At 34.4% G+C, this 18,543-nt stretch overlaps 1 protein-coding gene across 1 annotated transcript in view; it reads right to left on the bottom strand.

The window, feature by feature from the left end:
* Positions 1 to 18,543, bottom strand: part of DHX15 (DEAH-box helicase 15) — a 47,351-nt gene that overhangs the window by 25,950 nt on the left and 2,858 nt on the right. The window contains exons 2-3 of the mRNA XM_006207013.4: positions 14,849 to 15,284; positions 9,905 to 10,098 (exon numbers count right to left, since the gene is read on the bottom strand). Of these exons, the coding sequence (XP_006207075.1) occupies positions 9,905 to 10,098; positions 14,849 to 15,284 (630 nt within the window). The remainder of the gene's footprint in view (positions 1 to 9,904; positions 10,099 to 14,848; positions 15,285 to 18,543) is intronic.

The raw sequence follows: 18,543 nt of genomic DNA, 5'->3' as shown, positions 1-18,543 counted from the left end.
CTAAAAGACACCATCAAATTTGCTGCTTTTCCCAGGGAAAAAACTGAGTAATAGCAGTTAACTCTGCCAGGTCTCAAAACTAGTTAAACAGCTTAGTCAGTGTAAAGATTCCCAATCCTAGACCCTACTACACTAACACACTCTCCTCAAAGTCCCAGATAAATAAGCAAAAGCGAAAAGCTACCTCATGGTTTGCTATATACTGCTAGATGTATGAAACCCTTTGCTACTTAAAAAAAAAAAAAAAGTAACCTAATACAGAGTACAGAAAAGGAGAACCAGGTACTGGTGGTCCTATAAAAATCATAACCAGTTTTTTTTTTTTACCTAGGTCAAATTTTACTACCTTTCATTGTAGCAATCAAATATTTACCCAGACTAAGGATGAGTCACAAAAATAGTGTCACAATAATAAATTGTAATCACATAATTTTGAAGTTTCAGTAATGAACTAGTAAACTAAAATTGCTTGGGATAATCAAACTACATTTTACTGAATGCCTTATTATCCAGCGTTTTTCTAACTGTTGTGGGACAATGACTTGCTTAAAAAATTGTCAGCAAAAGTCACCAGCATCACTTGGGAACTGGTTAAAATACATAACTTGGGCCTCACCCCAGACCTACTTAATCAAAAACTTTGAAGGTGAAGAATAGCAATCTGTGTTGTAACAAGCTTTCACACAATTTTGATGTTTCCTAACTTGGGGAAACCACTAGTCTGAATTAATCAAGTTAAACAAGTGGCAGATTAAGCAAAGTAGATAGCTAGAGCAGCAAAAACATCCTTGGAGCGAGTCAGAACCAGTTCCTATCTCCAACCAGGACTGCTTAATAAAATAAAACAAGCCAAAAAACCCTGTGTGCTAAATAAGCAGCATCAACTTAAGTATTTTTTGCAATGGGCTCACACAGATGGCACAGTACAACTACAAGCCAACCACCAACCCTGATCCCAGCCAATGTCACTAATTGTGATAAAAACAAAGCATGGTAAAACATTCTGTATTGCAAATGTATTATTTGTTTATAGTTTTGTGTTCAAATGTATTTATAATTTTGGAAACACTTCAAGTAGCCTGGTTCAAAGAAAAGTCATATAGGGAAAGATTCACAGAAAGGTGACAAATGCTTTACAAAATGAACACCAGAAATTAAAAACTTTTTAATAATAATATTATTCATAACTATAATGAATGTCAATGAGTAATTCTCAAGTTATAACCGATAACAAACTTGTCTATGTGGGTAAGCAATCCTCAGTAACTTAGTCTTACTTGGCACAGGGGTAGTGTGTGTGTGTGTGTGTGTGTGTGTGTGTGTGTGTGTGTGTGTGTGTGTGTGTGTGTGTGTGTGTGTGTGTGTAACACAAACTTCCTGAATCCCTAAACAAAATGCAGAATATATGGATTATTTAAAACAACCTTGGCCAGTAAACAAAAAAGTAAGCAGTTAATCAATTATCTGTATAAAGTTCAAGCTTCTGTATGGCATGAAGTGTCATAATCAAGGCAAAGAAACAAATGGTAAACTAGGCCAAAAACTGCAACTCATATCCAGAATTCCAGTTGTTAAAAACTCATACAAACCAGTAAGAAAAAGGCCAAACAACCACAGAAAGATGAATAAAGAATATAAAGTTATCAAATTTCATCAATCCTGTAATAGTGTATATTTTTCAAATTTACTTTCTCTATGATTGGCATGCATTTTAAAATAGCACCTTGCTACAAACGTCTGTCAATCAGGTAGTAACACTTTTAGAAAGATGAGAAAAGCACAAGTTTCAGATTCCAAAAAAATACAAAAGGCTCATAAATACATGTAAAGATGTTCAATTTCATACAAAAGAAATGTAAATTAAAGCCATAATGAGAATTCATTTTTCACTTACAATACTGACAAAGACAAAAAAGTTCCACAACAAAGTGTTGGCAAAGGTATAGAAACAGACGCTCATTTGCTCATCCCTTACTGATCTGAGGAGATACAATCTCCGTGGAGGGCAATCTGGCAACAACTAATAAAATTCAAAAACATCCTTTGACTCAACCAGTTTCATTGACTCAACCAGTTTCATTTTCAGGAAACTCATTTCAGATATACACACCTGTGTATGTGTGAAAAAAATGTGTGTACAAAATTGTAAGACAGTACTAAGGGCAGCAACCGATTTTAATAACAAAAAATATAAATTTGAGTGTCCATCAAAAGAATTAAACTACATAACCATTAAAAAGAATGAGGCAACTTTATATTTACTGATCTAAGACAATCTCCAAGATACAATATATGTGAAGTCAGCGGCCATACGTCTTAAACCAGCCCTGCTATAAACACTGAGGTTAATCTGTTCTGAAAATCCTAGCTACGTAGTGCTATTCCAAATCTGCTAGGATTTGGTTACCTTTCAAAGTATAGGCTTTATTCTGGCATGACTAAATACGCACATAAATCACAACTATGTTTCTAAAGGATCCAAAACTTGTCTCAGCATAACTCAAAGAAATTCTTGGTATCTGCTTCAGAGTTATCTATTCTAAATGACAGGCATTGTTAATTCTGAGTAATTAGATTTACTGCTTTATAAATACTTACACAAAGACAATTACACGGAGAGATGAGGAATGAGGATGGAGAGGAAAAACACATACAGTGGTTTGAGAACACATCCTTTGTTGTAAGACAAACCTTGCTCAAATCCTTGCTTTCTTATTTGTGTTAGACCTTCACTGGAATCTAGAAGTTCAACTTCTCTAAAGCTCCATTTAAAAAAGGAGAATAAAGTGGCTACTGTTTAAAGTAATGTATATAAAACACTTGTACGCCAACTGTCTAGCAACTAGTAAGTATTCAATACAGAAGAACTCTACACTACACGTCCACTAACGAATGACTCCTTGGGATAACCAACCTTACACTACAAAACATATGTAGTACAGCCATACTGCTATCCCTACCAGTTGGGTAAACATGATCATATTGACATGAAATGATACCCTTTTAGAACAGAAAAGAAATGTATATATGTGTCCTAAGTTGTACACTTCAGAAAAGCTTGAAAAGATGAACCACACACACCCACAAATATTAAGTATGATAACTATAAAAGTGAAAGGGGTCTGGAATTCCAGAATTCCAAAAGACTGAACTCTCATAAATGCCAGAAAATTAACACCTGTGTATTTTGCGAGTGTTTGAAATTTAAATCCCACCTTAAGAACTGGACATTTTATTGAGTAATGGAACTCTAAACAAAGGGCCCATATTCAAGGAAATGGTGTTGGTCCTACATTAACAGATTGATAAATGAATGTTTAAGGTTTGTATAAATTTTCTATTTACCACTAAATTTTTAGACCAACCCACTACAATCCAGTCAAGTGACATATGTGTCTCTATTAAATAAAAGCTACCCACATTAAAATGCTTACACAACAGGTTTATGTGTGGTTAATTTCTTTAAAGTTATAATGGATCAAGACTTCTCAGAGACTATGATCGAAAGTATTTACGCACTTCCATTTTTCCTGCCACATAACCTACTTTTGTTTAAAGCCCCTATAAATAGAATAGTTTTTAAATGACAATAGTAAGGAACAGAAGAAGACAAAGCTAAAAATAGCTTGCACTTATCAGGAAGGAAGGAACTAAAGAAAGAAAAGAAAGAAAAAAGGAAAGAAAGAAAGGAAGGAAGGAAAGAAAAAAGAAAGAAAAGAAAAGAAAGAAAGAAAAGAAAGGAAAGAAAAGAAAAGAAAGAAAAATTAAAACATAAGAAGCCAGGAGTGAACTACTAAATAAATAGAATTCTGAGTTATTTCTTTAGGCCTAGGGTGCCAGGAAAAAACTCCTGACATTATAAACTAAAGCAGCAAGAGAACTTTCTACTTTACTTAAGATCTAGCTTATCTACCTAGTTAATCTGCCTCTTCATCCTTCTCAGCTCAGATCAAATACCCCCTTCTCCTGTGAAATAGCTACACAATTCATGTGACACTCAAACTACCTTCTTAATTGCTTCACAGCTTACCTCCCCAACCAAATCAGAAAAGAGCCAATGACACTAGCACAGTTCCTTTATAATACATAATGCTTCTTTCACCAATAAAGTGATAAAAATTTATATAGGCTCAAATTCAATTTGATATATTCTCAGCAAAAGCACAGTATGAGCGACACTAATCCTACTATAATCACAACAGCACTAGACATAGCATGGTATTGCTTACAGTAAGAACCAACCACTAGTAGATGGAGTCACTTAGAAAGGTACCATATAGTGTTTTGAATGTGGAATCTACAATGCTTTAATACAATTCTCATACCAAAAAAAAAAGACAAAGAAGGCAAACAGAAAACATCAAAACCCATCTATCAAGTATATAGTCTCATAATTAACTGAAATGCTAAAAACTAGCAGCCAAAGCATAGATTTATTTTGGCAAAGAGCCAAAATACATTCAGTATGTGTCTCAGTTGGAGATCTAATCAAGCAAAATAAATGACTAAGAAATTAACTATAGAAAAATAAGGAAACTAAATCATTTTTTCAAAATATACTATTCCTCAAATTTTCATAACTTTTGAAGAAAATGCTCTCCCATCCTCAACAGAATTTACAGAAAGCTAGGATGAATGTGTAGGTTCCACTTAGTATTTTTAAAGATGTTGGCACTATAAACAAAGAGAGCCTTCTCTAACTAATCACTTGCAAGTGCTTAAGTATAAACACAAAGGTCAAATGTAACAATATATGCAGGTCTTTAGGATATCAAGTTATCTTTCTATGAATTGAATTAATAAAAGCCAACACAATTTGAATTCTAAGGTAACAGTGATTTTTCAGTCTCAATGACAGGAACTGCTTAAGTAGTAAATAACCACATTTATTCTTCATTCCCACCCCTTCCTAAAGATCCAGTAACTACCTTTCTCTAAGTTCAGTACTACACTTGAATTAGAACAAAGCCTACCATATAGCAGATGTTCAGTAAATTAGTTTATAATTGATGTTTGATTAATGATTATAATTAATGATTTTTAATAACCAGACCAGTTTCCACATCTTCTCTCCAAGCCCTAAAAGAATATTTGTATTCATTCATTCATTCCATACTGACAAGTAACATCAAGGTTTAATTCAAGCCAAAACCCCCAAATTGTAACTCAATTCTTGTATTAAAAGGAACTTTATTAAATTGGTTTTATTAAGTTCATTTTTAATTAACCAGGTAAACTGGTTAATAAGAGCCAATAATTCCTTAAACTGGAAATCTATCACCATTATATCAGCAGCAGCCAAGAGTAGAAATGTTGATTTTGCACTTGCCTGGTAACAGGAATTACTCTAACGGCTACACACAAATTACACATCTAATCTCAGAGCAACCCGAAGATGTAGTTGTTATTATCAGCTCCATCTTCTGAAAAAGCAGTAAGCATAGGGAAGTTAATTAACACAGTCAAGATCACAGCTAATAAGCGACAGAGCTAGGACACAACTCAGGTACTTTGATCCCTACTAGAGTCTGTGCTCTACAATATATTTCCTTTTGATTCTCTTCTCAAGTCATCTTTTTAAAACAAACTTGCCTTGTTGGAAACACACTCTGGAATCTCTAAGTAGTCCTTATGAAGGTGGTGACCGCTGTTTCCAGCGGTCCCAAAGAATCTGCAATGCCTGGTAAATCCTCTCCAGTTGTCAACCTTAGAGGTTCTTTATCAACCAGCTCCTTATTTGTAGCAGTGTCTGAAATGGACTCTTAAATTTGTTAAATATTTTTGGATTCTCTTTCATCTTTTTGCCTAGACTGCCTTTTGGAGATCAAGAAATTCCATAAGTTTCTGATCTACATTGTGTGGAATAGCACTTGTTTGCCTAGTTTCGTACAAAACTTCTCTCCCTGAAGTTTTACAAAGGACTTATCACACCTTAAAATCCAAGACTGTTCATTTCTCCCTGTCACTCAATTAGATTTCAACTATGTCCTATCTTTTAACTCTTCTTGATTTTCTAGCAGCTTGTCCTCAAGTTAAATAAAAGATAAACATCTCAGGATGGCGCAGTCTTATAGAACTAAATGCCATGTGTTCTCCAAGAAAGAGCTACAACACTTTCTGCTTCATAAACATTATCCCAGGTTGAGTCCTTAGCCTTGTGATAGATTGCAAAATTAAAATGAATCTGATATCCAAAAGCAAAAGATTCAGAATAAAAGGCAAATTATGCAGACCAAATCAACCTCTCACTATGTCCTCTCCACAGACAAGTTTATAAACAAATGAGGGAAAATGTCTTTCCATGAAAATTCTGCCCTTTTCATAATTATGTTGAAGATTCACCCACAGTCTACACTGTAGTAACAAATTTTTACTCCCCTGCTGTCCCGTCTATGTCCCCACGTTTTTTTTTAAGAAAAGGATTCAGGCACAAGGCAAGTACACAGATACATACACAGTTAAACTGTCTTCCCAAAGGGTTTATGTTCCAATTAGGCAAGAAAAAAAGAAACCAAACTTTGACATCTCAAAAATGACCTAGCATGGATATGCTGACTTAAACAAATCAGTTGGATACCTTAAATACCACAGACTATAGAGCCTTCAAGTAAAAGGCATGACTTTTTCCCTCCCTAAGAAAAAAAAAGTTTTTAAAAATGATGTTCCATCTGCCTAGAAAGCTCTGCTTCCCTGTTCCTCAATCTCTTTTCCTGGCAAACCATTACTTTCAATTCAGTCCTTGACTTAAATTCTGCCTTCTCTTTTCTAGTGTAAATTCTCAAATCATACTTTCATATACACTCCAAAATTCTCTTTCAGAGCCTAATCATAGTTTGAAATCTTATATATACTTTTGTATTTGCTTTATAGGGACAGGGACCAGCTTTACTTTCACTACTATATCTAGCACTGCCCGACACACAGAAGGTACTCAATTCTGACTGAACAAATGACTAAGTGTTACTTGTGTAAATTACTGGATTCCTCAGTATCAAAATCTCAGTAATTCTACAGTTTGAAGGAAAGAACAAAAAAGGAAATATATCACCTAAAATAACACTGGTATCAGCTACCAAGTTAATAACTTAAATATTATGTTTTTCCAAAGGTTCAAGACTATCAGTTTTATTCCTTTAAATTATCAGTTCTTTCCCCCAAAAATGAATTGCTTTCATAAAATGTATTACAATTCCAGCTACAAAGTGCTCCTTAAAATCCTCAGCAAAAGTATGTCCACTTCTTCCTCCTAACATTAAAACGAATTAAGGTATTTTTCACTGACTAATCACAAATTTTTTTCACTGACAGTTCCACTGTTCTTTTAGCTACCTCATGAGCTTTCTCCCCCAATCATTTTCATTCAAAGATGGCCAAAGGAACATAAATATATTGCAAAAGGAATACTTAAGAAAAAAAAGATGGGAGCAGGCAAACACACAACAATGAAATATAAAAACCATTTAGCAATGGTGGTTTTGAAAAGTAACCTGTCTCCTAGGACTTAATAGCTATTTAAGGCCAGTCTAACACAGTATGCACTCATTTATACCAGACCCATTCCTCAAAAACAACACAATATTAGACCGAGAACCCAGATGTATGTGTCTTAAACACTGAAGAAACTATCTTTGGACAATTAACCTGTATAAAGAAGACTTAAAGATACATTCATCAGGCTAAAGCACTCTCAAACATTTAATTAGTAAACAAGTATTTGTTTGGTATAAACAATGAATCAGGAAGGATATGGTTAAATTCTCCACTCCTCAGAGAGAATCTTACGTAAGTTAGTCCTCTTTATCACCCTTCTATGGTGAAAACTAAAGGATTCTTCTGGCTACACAGTACATACCTAGGCACTTTATATATGAAAAGAGTTAATGGAGGGTACTGATAGTTGTCTGACATGTTCACTCTTTCTACTCAATTAACTATGTAACTGACCATTATTAAGTTAAAGCTTTAGCTGCTTTTAACATCTGGGTTCTCAAGAAGTGAGTTGATAGATGACTATACAAAACATACCTAGGGATTCATAAAATATCGCATTTAATAGAGCATTCCAATTAGGCAAAACTACAACTAACTGTACTAACAGGATTTAAATCACTTAAAGACAATACTAGGTTAGCTTCTAAATCTTCAGAAGATTCTATAAGAAATCTCAATAAATTTACCTGGCCAAGAATTAGGTTTTTTTTTAAGTTTAATTACAGTCTCCAGAAACCATTCCATAAGAAAACATCACAATGCCAAAAAGATACTTTCATTTTGAGCTATCAGAAATACGTTACTTGTCACTTCCTATTAACCGAACTGAAATCTTTTACAAGCATACATCTTTTGAAAGCCTACCACTTCCTACTACAAACATACACACATTCTGCCCCAACACTACATGGAACTTTCTCATCTCCCAATTTTCAAATTATGTTCTCCCTGTTCAACTACAGCTTACTTAAAAAAACAAAACAAAACAAAAAACTGGTGAATCAAATGTCAGAATATTACTGCTCCTAAAGGTGAGTAAAGTCTGCCTATTATCATTCAATTCCTTGACATTACCCGCATCTTAAAGCAATATAAAATCATAAGATTTTTATGTAATGCTTTTATCAATTACACTTAATTATAAGTGATCAATAACATGATTAGCACTAAATTAAAAAATTTTATTCAATGAAGATTAAGGTTTAAGCCCAAAACATGCCTCCAAGTCATAAAGACAACCTGACTGAAGTACACACTTCAGTTCAATTGCTATTAAAAATGAAACAATCTGAAGTTTAAATTAAAAAAAAATGCTAGAAAGAAACTGGAAGAAATTGACATGAAACCTGAAGGGTAACAATGTTTTGATTACAGAAAAAATTTAAGTTGTGATATCACAGTTTTATTTCAAGGAACCTTATTTTTGAGAGATATACTGAAATATTTACAAGGTATACAATGTCTAGGATTTGCTTTAAACTATACAGAATAGGGAAAAGGTTGAGATACGGATAAAATAAGACTGGCCACATTTGAAGATGCAAGACAAATAAATGAGTTCACTATAGTACCATTCTACTTTTACATAAATTTGAAATTTTCTGTAAAATAGAGAGTTTCCCCCATAACTCTGTATGTATGCCATTAAGACTCTTGTCTTTTAGAAGATAACTTTATTCCCAATTGTCTTTTAAAAACAACCTCAGAGAGAAGACTGTATCATGACACAGGAATCATCTTTTAAAAATGATTTAAATGTCATACAAATACAGAATAAACAGAAGCAATAAAAGAGGGAGATTTTCAAAAGAATTACCATCAGGCAACAAATATTATTATTTATGCAGAATGAAAGGATTAAGATGAAGATAAAAAAAAACTAGAGAAGTTGAAGAAAATGTTAGGAAGAAGTTCAGTACGGTTGTCAGTCATGTGCACCACAGCACAACGAAGAGGAATGAGGATTCTGAGGCTCCCAAGACTGTATCACAAAGTAAGAGTCCTCCTTTTAGCTCATAACAGGCATGGTGATAGCTTATAATTATCATTAAAAGCCCTTTCCCCGAAATAAATCATATCCCTTCCCTAAAATCATTCCTTCTGCAAGTAACTATCCTTTACTAAGATATAACACTTTATTTCTCTATCATATTTAAATGAAATATTTCACCTAAGATATAACACCAAGTAACTAAAATCTGACCTTTGAATTTCAGTGTCTACTGAGTAAGCTATATATACTACTACCAAGAAAAAGAATCCATATTAAAAAGTCATCTAGTAAATCGAAAGTCTACTATGAACTATTCCAAATTTGGATGACTTGAGACTCCACTAGGAAAGTCCCCTATTGAAATGCAGAAAACTAAAAGCAGAGGGGAAAAAAGTGTCCATTTTTAAAGATAGTACTTACTTAAGAATGGTTTTTGCACTACTGCAGTCTTCAAATCGAATGGAGTAACCAACTTCCTGGCCCAACATCACATCCATTTCATCAGCAACTCTCTGAGCCACACTCATTGCAGCCACTCTCCTGGGTTGGGTACAGGCAACTCCTCTTTTGGGTCCTGGTAATGATCGCATGTACTCCACACACCACTGTGGAATCTATCAAATAATTTCACATTTAAATTAATTCTACTCTGCCTGTATATGAGGTACATATTTAACATGAAGTGCTTTATCTCATTCTATTAATTTAAAATAAAAATTCAATTAGGCACACCACAAATTATTATTTATGACTCAAACTCATAATAGTATGAACTCTTCAAGCCAAGGAGGGTCATGTAGAACGTTGATGTGACATAACTGTACTCCTGAGTAGGTTAGGTCCACTAAGGCTTTGCTGAATATGCTCCACAGTGTCAGTGTTCCATCACCAAGCATTTCTCTATGCACCAAGGGAACAAACTCAACTTAGGAAAATTCTACTCTAAAACAAATGTTAGTTTTCAAAAACATTCTAAGAATTTGACACTTACATTCCTATAAAATTTAAGTTATAAAGTAATGCACATAGAAGTAAAAATCGTATCTGCTTGTAGTTATGAAGCTGTACCTTAATTTGTTGTAAGCCAGCAGAATCTAACTCCTATCGTTCTCCCCTCAGAAGTATGCACAATGGCAGCACCTTAAGTACAAACTAAAAGTTAATTTTAGTAATTGTCAATCTCAAACTCAATAGGACCTAAGGGAAGCAGCAACAGCACTTGCCTGAAGAAGGGCAATGGAGGGTTAAAAAAAAAAAAAAAAACCCCAGCAAGCCTAAGAAGCTGGTTGTCGCCATGATGACAGTCCGCTTCCTGGCTGCTCCATTATCAACAGAAGCTAAAAAATCCTCTCATTTCATGATTCTTCTCTACTCACTTACCTGGAAAAGAACCATGGGAAAAATCTAAGTGCTCACTACATTAAATGGGAATCTACTGCTACAAGGACATGATGGATCTCCATCAAAGCCTCCACAAGCCTATTAGATTTTAATGCTACAGGAAATGTGGGGGGGGGGTTTGATATAGGATTTGTACAGTGATATCTGAAGAATTGGTGGTTGTACTATTACATTTTAGTTAGATTATTTCTGCAATTTTGAGATTAACTGTCACTGACAAATATCCAAAAGGGGGAAGGAATGATTATGCTGCTTCTCTAGGAACGTAACTACGCATATCTTTAAAGGATTTAAAATGAACAGAAACACTAAAAGAGAAGTCTCCCTGGGTCTGTAAATCAACAGACCAAAGTTTAAGTGGCTTTCCAGCAAAATTTTATATGTATCTTCATTCGGCAAGCCTCTTATAAAGGCATAAATGTACCTTATAAGATCCAACAACAAAAAAAGTTCATTGGTCAATTAAAGCTATTTAAAATTCAGAATTCTCAAGGCAAGAATGTTCAACGATTTTTTAATTCACTTCTGTGAAATGGATAGCTTACTGCCACTTTAAAAAAAAAAAGATATAAACAGTTCTGGCTAATTCAGTAGTTTTCCAACTTTTGATCTCAACCTTTTTATACTCTTAAAATAACCTAGTAGGCCAAACAACTAGCATATTTACTATATCAGTAAATTAAATCTGAAGAATTGTTGAAATATTTATTAACTCCTTAACAATAAAAATCCATTCTATATTATAAACAACAGTTTCTATGAACATAGAACTACATCTTCAAAAAAATTCAGCAAGAATACGCTGTTTTACGTTTTTGTTTATCTCTAATATCTGGCTTAAAAGAAGACAGCTGGATTCTCTCAACTGCTCCTATTTTGAATGCGCTCCAGTATTTGTTTTGTTTGAAGTATATGAAGAAAACCCCAGAACACTTGAAAGCGTTTCAGGGACTTTTAAAGCATTCCCAGACAAGATCTGGAGAATGACTCCATCAATGTATCTATTCATATTTCTAAGAACAGCATTAAGAAGGGAACTGGGTCTTGAAATATGCAGGCTACTGGCTTGTTCAAGCCAAGGATCAGTTTTAACATATACTTTCATCTTCTTCCCTTCATCCATTTGTGGCTATCTTCCTAAAAACTGATACCTAGCCCTCAGTATTCTTGTTTTACACATTATACTGAGTGATTTTCTTGATTCTTCTAAGATTATATACAGCACATCAATGTCAATCCTAACTCTAGTCCCACCCTGACCTTGTGGTCATTTCCACTTGAAGAATGAATAATTTACTGGTATTCTAAAGTCAGTAAATTCAAAACCATTTCTCACCTTCCTCCAAATAACAGTAACATCCTAACTCCAATCTGTCCTTTATTCTCTATTCTACCACCCTACACAGTCAAAATTTTGCTATAACCTCCTACAAAGTCTGTCATCAACATTCTCACCAGACAGGACATTTCTGTAAAATTCCTTGTCATTCCCCTTCAACTAAAAAGCTCTGATGCCTCCCCCACTTACAGCAAGATAAAGTCCATTCTACTGTTTCAGTCTCACCTGCCACACTTCCTTCCTCAAACACACCCTATACTCTGGCTAGGGCATAAAACGCTTTCCCTTCTCTCTAAACATGTGCCTTTGCTCATGCTGTACCTTTGGCTGAACTAGCTTTAGTTTGTAAGATAAGGATACAGTAAGTGCATACCAAGTTGCAGTGTGAAATGTCTTTACTGTGAGTCCCAGCCCAAAGTTAAATTTCTTTACATTTTGTTTGGAGCATTTCATTTTCTGATATGCACAAAAACATAACCAAAAAATGGCTGCTACTCTTAAAGGTTTTGAGTCAGTTACTAATATGCCAAAAAAGCATGTGTGAAATTCACTATTTAAACTCTTCAATTTTCTTTTGAATCCCCCAAATGCTCTGCAATCTTAAGTATCCAAGTAGTCTACTTCAAACAAAAAAAAACACCCAAATACTAATCCAAATAATCACAAACCTCTTGTTGCGAGTTCACTTGACCTTTTCTTCTACACTACTATTAAATAAACTCATCTCTGAAATAAGGTTAACCATATAAGACAACAGAAAAACAGTATGAAATATACTTTGGCTATGAGACAAAGGGACAATGTTTTAAATAATGAACGCTCCTATGACTACTTACATAACCCAGGGGAACCCACTAAACCTTTCTTAAGACTTTCATAAATCTAAGCTTGATTCTGCTCATCTGTAAAATGGTGATTAACAACTTCCTTGCATGGATGTTGAAAAACTTAAAAGAGGTAACACAAAGTACAGAGTGCCTGGCCCTACTCAACTGCTGATTAAATGGGTGCTATTAATACTATGCAAACTAGATAAACCATTGAAATAATTATTAAAAATACTATGGTATTAGTAAGTTTAGAATTACAGTTTTTCATGTTATTTAATTCTTTAAATTCCCATAAGGTGATAAAAATAAACCAACAGTTTCAGTTTCTAACATCAACATTACATTTTCCTTCACTTAAAAGAAAAATCATACTCACTAAAGGCTCAGTCTTTAATAAAAGCCTCCAATTTGGGTTCCTATTGTAGTCTTCAAAATGTCTCCATGAAATACTCAAACTGATAGATTTGTGGTATACGCAGCTTTAAAAAAAGGATAACCTGTATATGCAGTATGCTCAAATCTAAACATGTATCATAGGTACACGAACATGGAAAAACAGGCTGGTAGGAAAAAAACCAGAAAAAGTATTTCTGCATGGTAAGATGAGTAATCATTAAATTCAATACTTCCCTGAATTTTCCAAATTTTCTACAATGGCCAGGGACTGCTACTTTTGTCATTTCCTAGAAATTTTCTAGTGGGTCAGGTTTAAGTATCTGAAAATATGGTTACCTCACTCATAGCAAGAAACTGCAAATTAAAAAACACTGAAAGGGGGGAGGGTATAGCTCAAGTGGTAGAGCACATGCTTAGCAAGCAGGAGGTCCTAGGTTCAATCCCCAGTACCTCCTCTAAAAATAAATAAACCTAATTACCTCCCCGACCCCTGCCAAAGTAATTAAATAGTTCAATAATAAATAAATAAAATGTATTTTAAAAAATAAATCAAAAAAATATACAGAAATAACATTTTTCACCTATTAGACTTACAAAAGTTCAAGTTCAGCAGTACACTTTGGTGGTTTCCCACGTATGTTCCCATACATGCTCAGGACGGGTAAACTGATGTATTCCCTACAGAAGACTATATGGCTGTATGTATCACAATTACAAACAATCCTCTGACCCAGCAAGTTCTACTTCTAGGATTTTACCCTCAGGATATCCTTGCCATGCAGAACAACCAACAGAAGCAGCCTGGATGTCTACAACATGGGCCCAGTAAATAACAGCTCATCCATGTTTGAAAAAATATCCTAAATATATTACTAATTAGACACTAATAAGTGTTTAGCTGTGTATATGTGGGGGCACACTATTGGATGAAGGTCATGAGCAAAGAGACTTTAGCTCTTCTATTTTTTGAAAAGAATAGATAATATTCGCATGGTTCAAAACAATTACAAAAACAAAAATAAAACAAATGAGAATGATGAAAACAAAAACTACTCCAATGGTTCCACCCAAGCATTGGAAAACAAACCTTGTACTCCCAAATACGTACCACCTCTGAGTCAAAGTGGGTGAGCATCACTCTGCCATAATTTACCATAATTAACATAACAAAACTGGAAAAAAACAGTACTGCTCTTTTCCCAAAGGGACTCAGGAAAATATCTCCCTACAGGATTCCCACCCTATTTAAGTCACTAAAAAGTACTGAACACAAAAGCAGCTAAGCTTCAAAATGTTCTGACGGATAGACAGACAATGGGAATGACCACTAGGATCAAATAAGCGACTTAGTAAACTTAAACATTAACAAAACATGTACCATGGTATTCAATAACTCACCTGTGTTGTTTTACCAGACCCAGTCTCACCAACAAGTACAAAGGACTGATGTCTAACCAGAATATCTGTAAACCTATCCTTGTATTCCCAAACAGGGAGCTGAAGCCGTTTCTTTAGGATATCATAGTATCGAGGAGTATGGGGTAAGTTGGTAAATGGATTAATGCACTGTGGAAGTGATGTGTGTCCTGCATGTCCGGTGTGTGTTGAATGAGCTGAATGTGTTGAGTGTGTTGAATGTGCTGAGTGGGTTGAGTGAGCTGAATGGGAAGCTTTTAAAGGTGGCAATCCAGCACTGATAAGCATAGCATTCGTGGAAGCTCGCAATTCCTTCTCTTTTTCTTTCTCCCTCTCCCGCTCTCTATCTCCTCTATCACGTTCTCGGTCTCGATCTTTAGACCGATCTTCACGATCACGGTCACGATCTCGATCCTTCCTGAAAAAAAAAATTACAATTCAGATTCTGAATTTTATGCAAAATGTTTATGGCAGCATTATAGTCACAAAGAAAGTAAAATGTCCAACTACCAACCAAATTGATATAAAACTCTATGAATTACCTAAGTAGCAGAAACAATAAAAAAGAACTTATAATTAAGGATTCTCTATGCCTCATCCATACACATCTTTCCCTTCTTTGGTAATGCTTCAAATTCTGTTAAGGGACAGTCTCTTTCCACCTTTACCCATCAGCTGAGATAACACAAGAACTCTGTCTTCTGCGTGTAAAATCGCTTCCTACCTTTAAGTTAAAGACTGAGGACGGTGTGGGGGGAAAAGGTTAAGGACAAATTAAGCAAAAAGAAGATGGCATCACAATTTTTCCCAAAATCTCTGTAAGTTATATGAAAAGTATTTTTGCACTTAAAGTATGTTCAAAATTAAGCAAGAACTTATTGCTTCTGGCCACAATTCCACCTCACATTACAGTAATACAAATACGAGTTAAAGGATTGGAATGTTTGACACTTTCTCAATTTTGTTCAATTAATAGATATTGCTCTGTGAGAAAAACTGAAATTTTAATTTTTTAAATTCTTGTTTTCATTGTTTACCCTTTCATGTATCCTTAACAGCAACAGTTAAACACTGGTAGTACTTTGTAAAAACCTACGTATACTTTGGTCATCCATAAAGTGAAATGTAGCTCATTAAAAACAAGCTTCATTGAACACTATTAAGTTGTTTAAAATACTTAAATTATGCAGTTGGTCACCATATTAATCTTAGATCAATTAAGTGGCCAATTCTAGTATCTACTTCTAGTTACTACAGACAATCCCTAATACAGTTAATAATTTTAAAATAACCTATGCTTATTCACTCTACTAATCCAGTTTACTTCAGATCAAGTCCTGTAGCTGACAACTCTGCCACACGGTATTTGGACTCAGATTTGAAATAATGAGGCAACATGGAACTATGACACAAGTTGCTAAACATATCATTGTTCCTTATTTATAACACACAAAAGACATACACATTTCCCATGCCCCAATTAGGGAAAAGCATTCATTCTCTGCAATAAAACATCACTGGGCAACAGTAACCACCCCCTTAGTAGAATACAGCTAAAATGCTGAACCCAGCATGATTTAGGATGGTTCCCCAATTACAGAAATGGTAAACTGACCAATTATATTTGATCTTGTCCCTTCTAAAATATATTCTATTCCACAGGGATTTACCTAAAGAGAGAAAAGCCTTATTATATGTGTACACTTACATATTCACACACCTACATACATTTTCCACATATGTATATGTGTAATAAGTGATTCTCCCTTCTCCCATCCCAACGTCCATCTTCTACAGAATTATAGTACAAGCTAGGATTGAAACTTCTCGTTTCAACTGGCACAAAGAGAGAGAAAGCAAAGAGAAAAGGAACCCAAAGGATAACCCAACATACAAAACGAAATTTCACAATTCAGAACTTGAGCTTCCCAGCCTACTCTGAAATATGACATCAACCATCGTTTCTTTGCTTCTCTCATTCTGCCTCTGGTCTCAGATGCTTATTAATTAAATAAGAATTCTTAAAGAACATCTGGTCTAAATTAAAAGGATTCTTGTTTCTAATCTACTGTGGAGTGGGGTGATTTATGAACTTTTATACTTCCATCACAGTACCAGGCTCTTACCACACGGACCAAACCTTTCAACAGTAATATAAAATATGGGGCATGGAGAGTGATGGACAAAGTAAATCATGTATCACTTGCTTTGTTACAATAATACCTAAACTAACAAAGATGTTTTTCAAGGGCCTATTTCAACAGAAATTTCATTACCAAAAATAACTACGCGGGGGAGGGTATAGCTTAGTGGTAGAGTGTGTGCATAGCATGCAGGAGGTCCTGGGTTCAATCCCTAGTACCTCCATTAAAAATAAACAAACCTAATTACCTCCCTCCATCAAAAACCAAAACAAAAAACAACAAATTTTTTAAAAAATAAAAAATATTAAAAGAAATAAATAACTACAGCAGAGGAAGCATAAAATATATTCTGCAGACGCAAAGATTAAGTGCTGACCATGAACTGGGGTTTAACTGTGACACAAGAGTAAAAGGAGCACCTAGATCACAGTTGCAAAACAATTGCAAAGATATAAGCTTCAATTTACAAATGTGCAAAGTGAGAAGTATTAATAAAGAAGTCTCTTAGATTAAAATAAGAAAGCAATCAGAAGAATATAGAAGGCAAATTACCTTGAAATGTTGCCTGTGATTCAAACTATCTACCTTCCATGGGAGAGGGACGGTAAAAATTAAGGGTCAGTTAAGAGGAGATCAAACCATTTGATTCATAAATATATGCAGAATATTGTGTATACAAACAGGAACTTCTGTTATAAAGGAGTTAGTTGCTTAAAAGATTTACTTAAATTTTTTTAAACAGACATTTTTATTATAAAGGAACTGGATGCTTAAAGATTTACTAATTGAGGTATAATGCTTAAAAAACTAATTATCTAAGTAGTGCTTTATAATCACTTAGCCACAATACTGGCAGGGAGAGACACAACAGGACACAGTTGTTGAGTATATGGTTCAGTATTCAATCTCAGTTTAGTCCTGGCTCAGCACTTTAGCTAACTATATGACCATAGTTATTTCTTTCCTTATCTATAAAATGTGGCCATTCACAAGCCTTGTCAGGCATTGCAAGAATTAAATGAGCTAATGTACGTAATGTGCTCAAAGTAGTGTCTGGAACATAATAAATACTCAATAAATGCTGGTTATAACTTTTTTTTTAATTTAAAATGCCATGTTAGAATTCTACTTGGGAGTAACAGAAACTGAAGAAATGCTAATGAAGATGTAAACTGGTCACCAAAATCATAGTATTTTAAATAAGCAGTGCTTTTTATCTGGCAATCTCACACCCAAGGACTTCTAGGGATCTAAGCTTACAGATATGTATACAGAAGGATGTTCATCACACTTTTCACTCACAAAATAAGGCTAAGAAATTACCAAAGCATCAGTGAACAGGGAATTGGTTGAGTAAGTTATGATGCTCCTTTACAAGTGGAATACTATGCAGTCAATGAAAAGAATGTTTATCTATTCCATAGTTTGACATATTTCCAAGTGAATAAAAGTCAAAGCACAAAGTAATACATATTAAAAGATCACGTTGAAATGTTAAAATTCATATTCGTTAATAAATATGCAGATATCTCT

The sequence above is a fragment of the Vicugna pacos genome, chromosome 2 (assembly GCF_048564905.1).
Source record: "Vicugna pacos chromosome 2, VicPac4, whole genome shotgun sequence".
Classification (NCBI taxonomy): domain Eukaryota; kingdom Metazoa; phylum Chordata; class Mammalia; order Artiodactyla; family Camelidae; genus Vicugna; species Vicugna pacos.
Note: the sequence above shows the minus strand (reverse complement) of the source record. Positions and strands in the feature narration are given on the sequence as shown.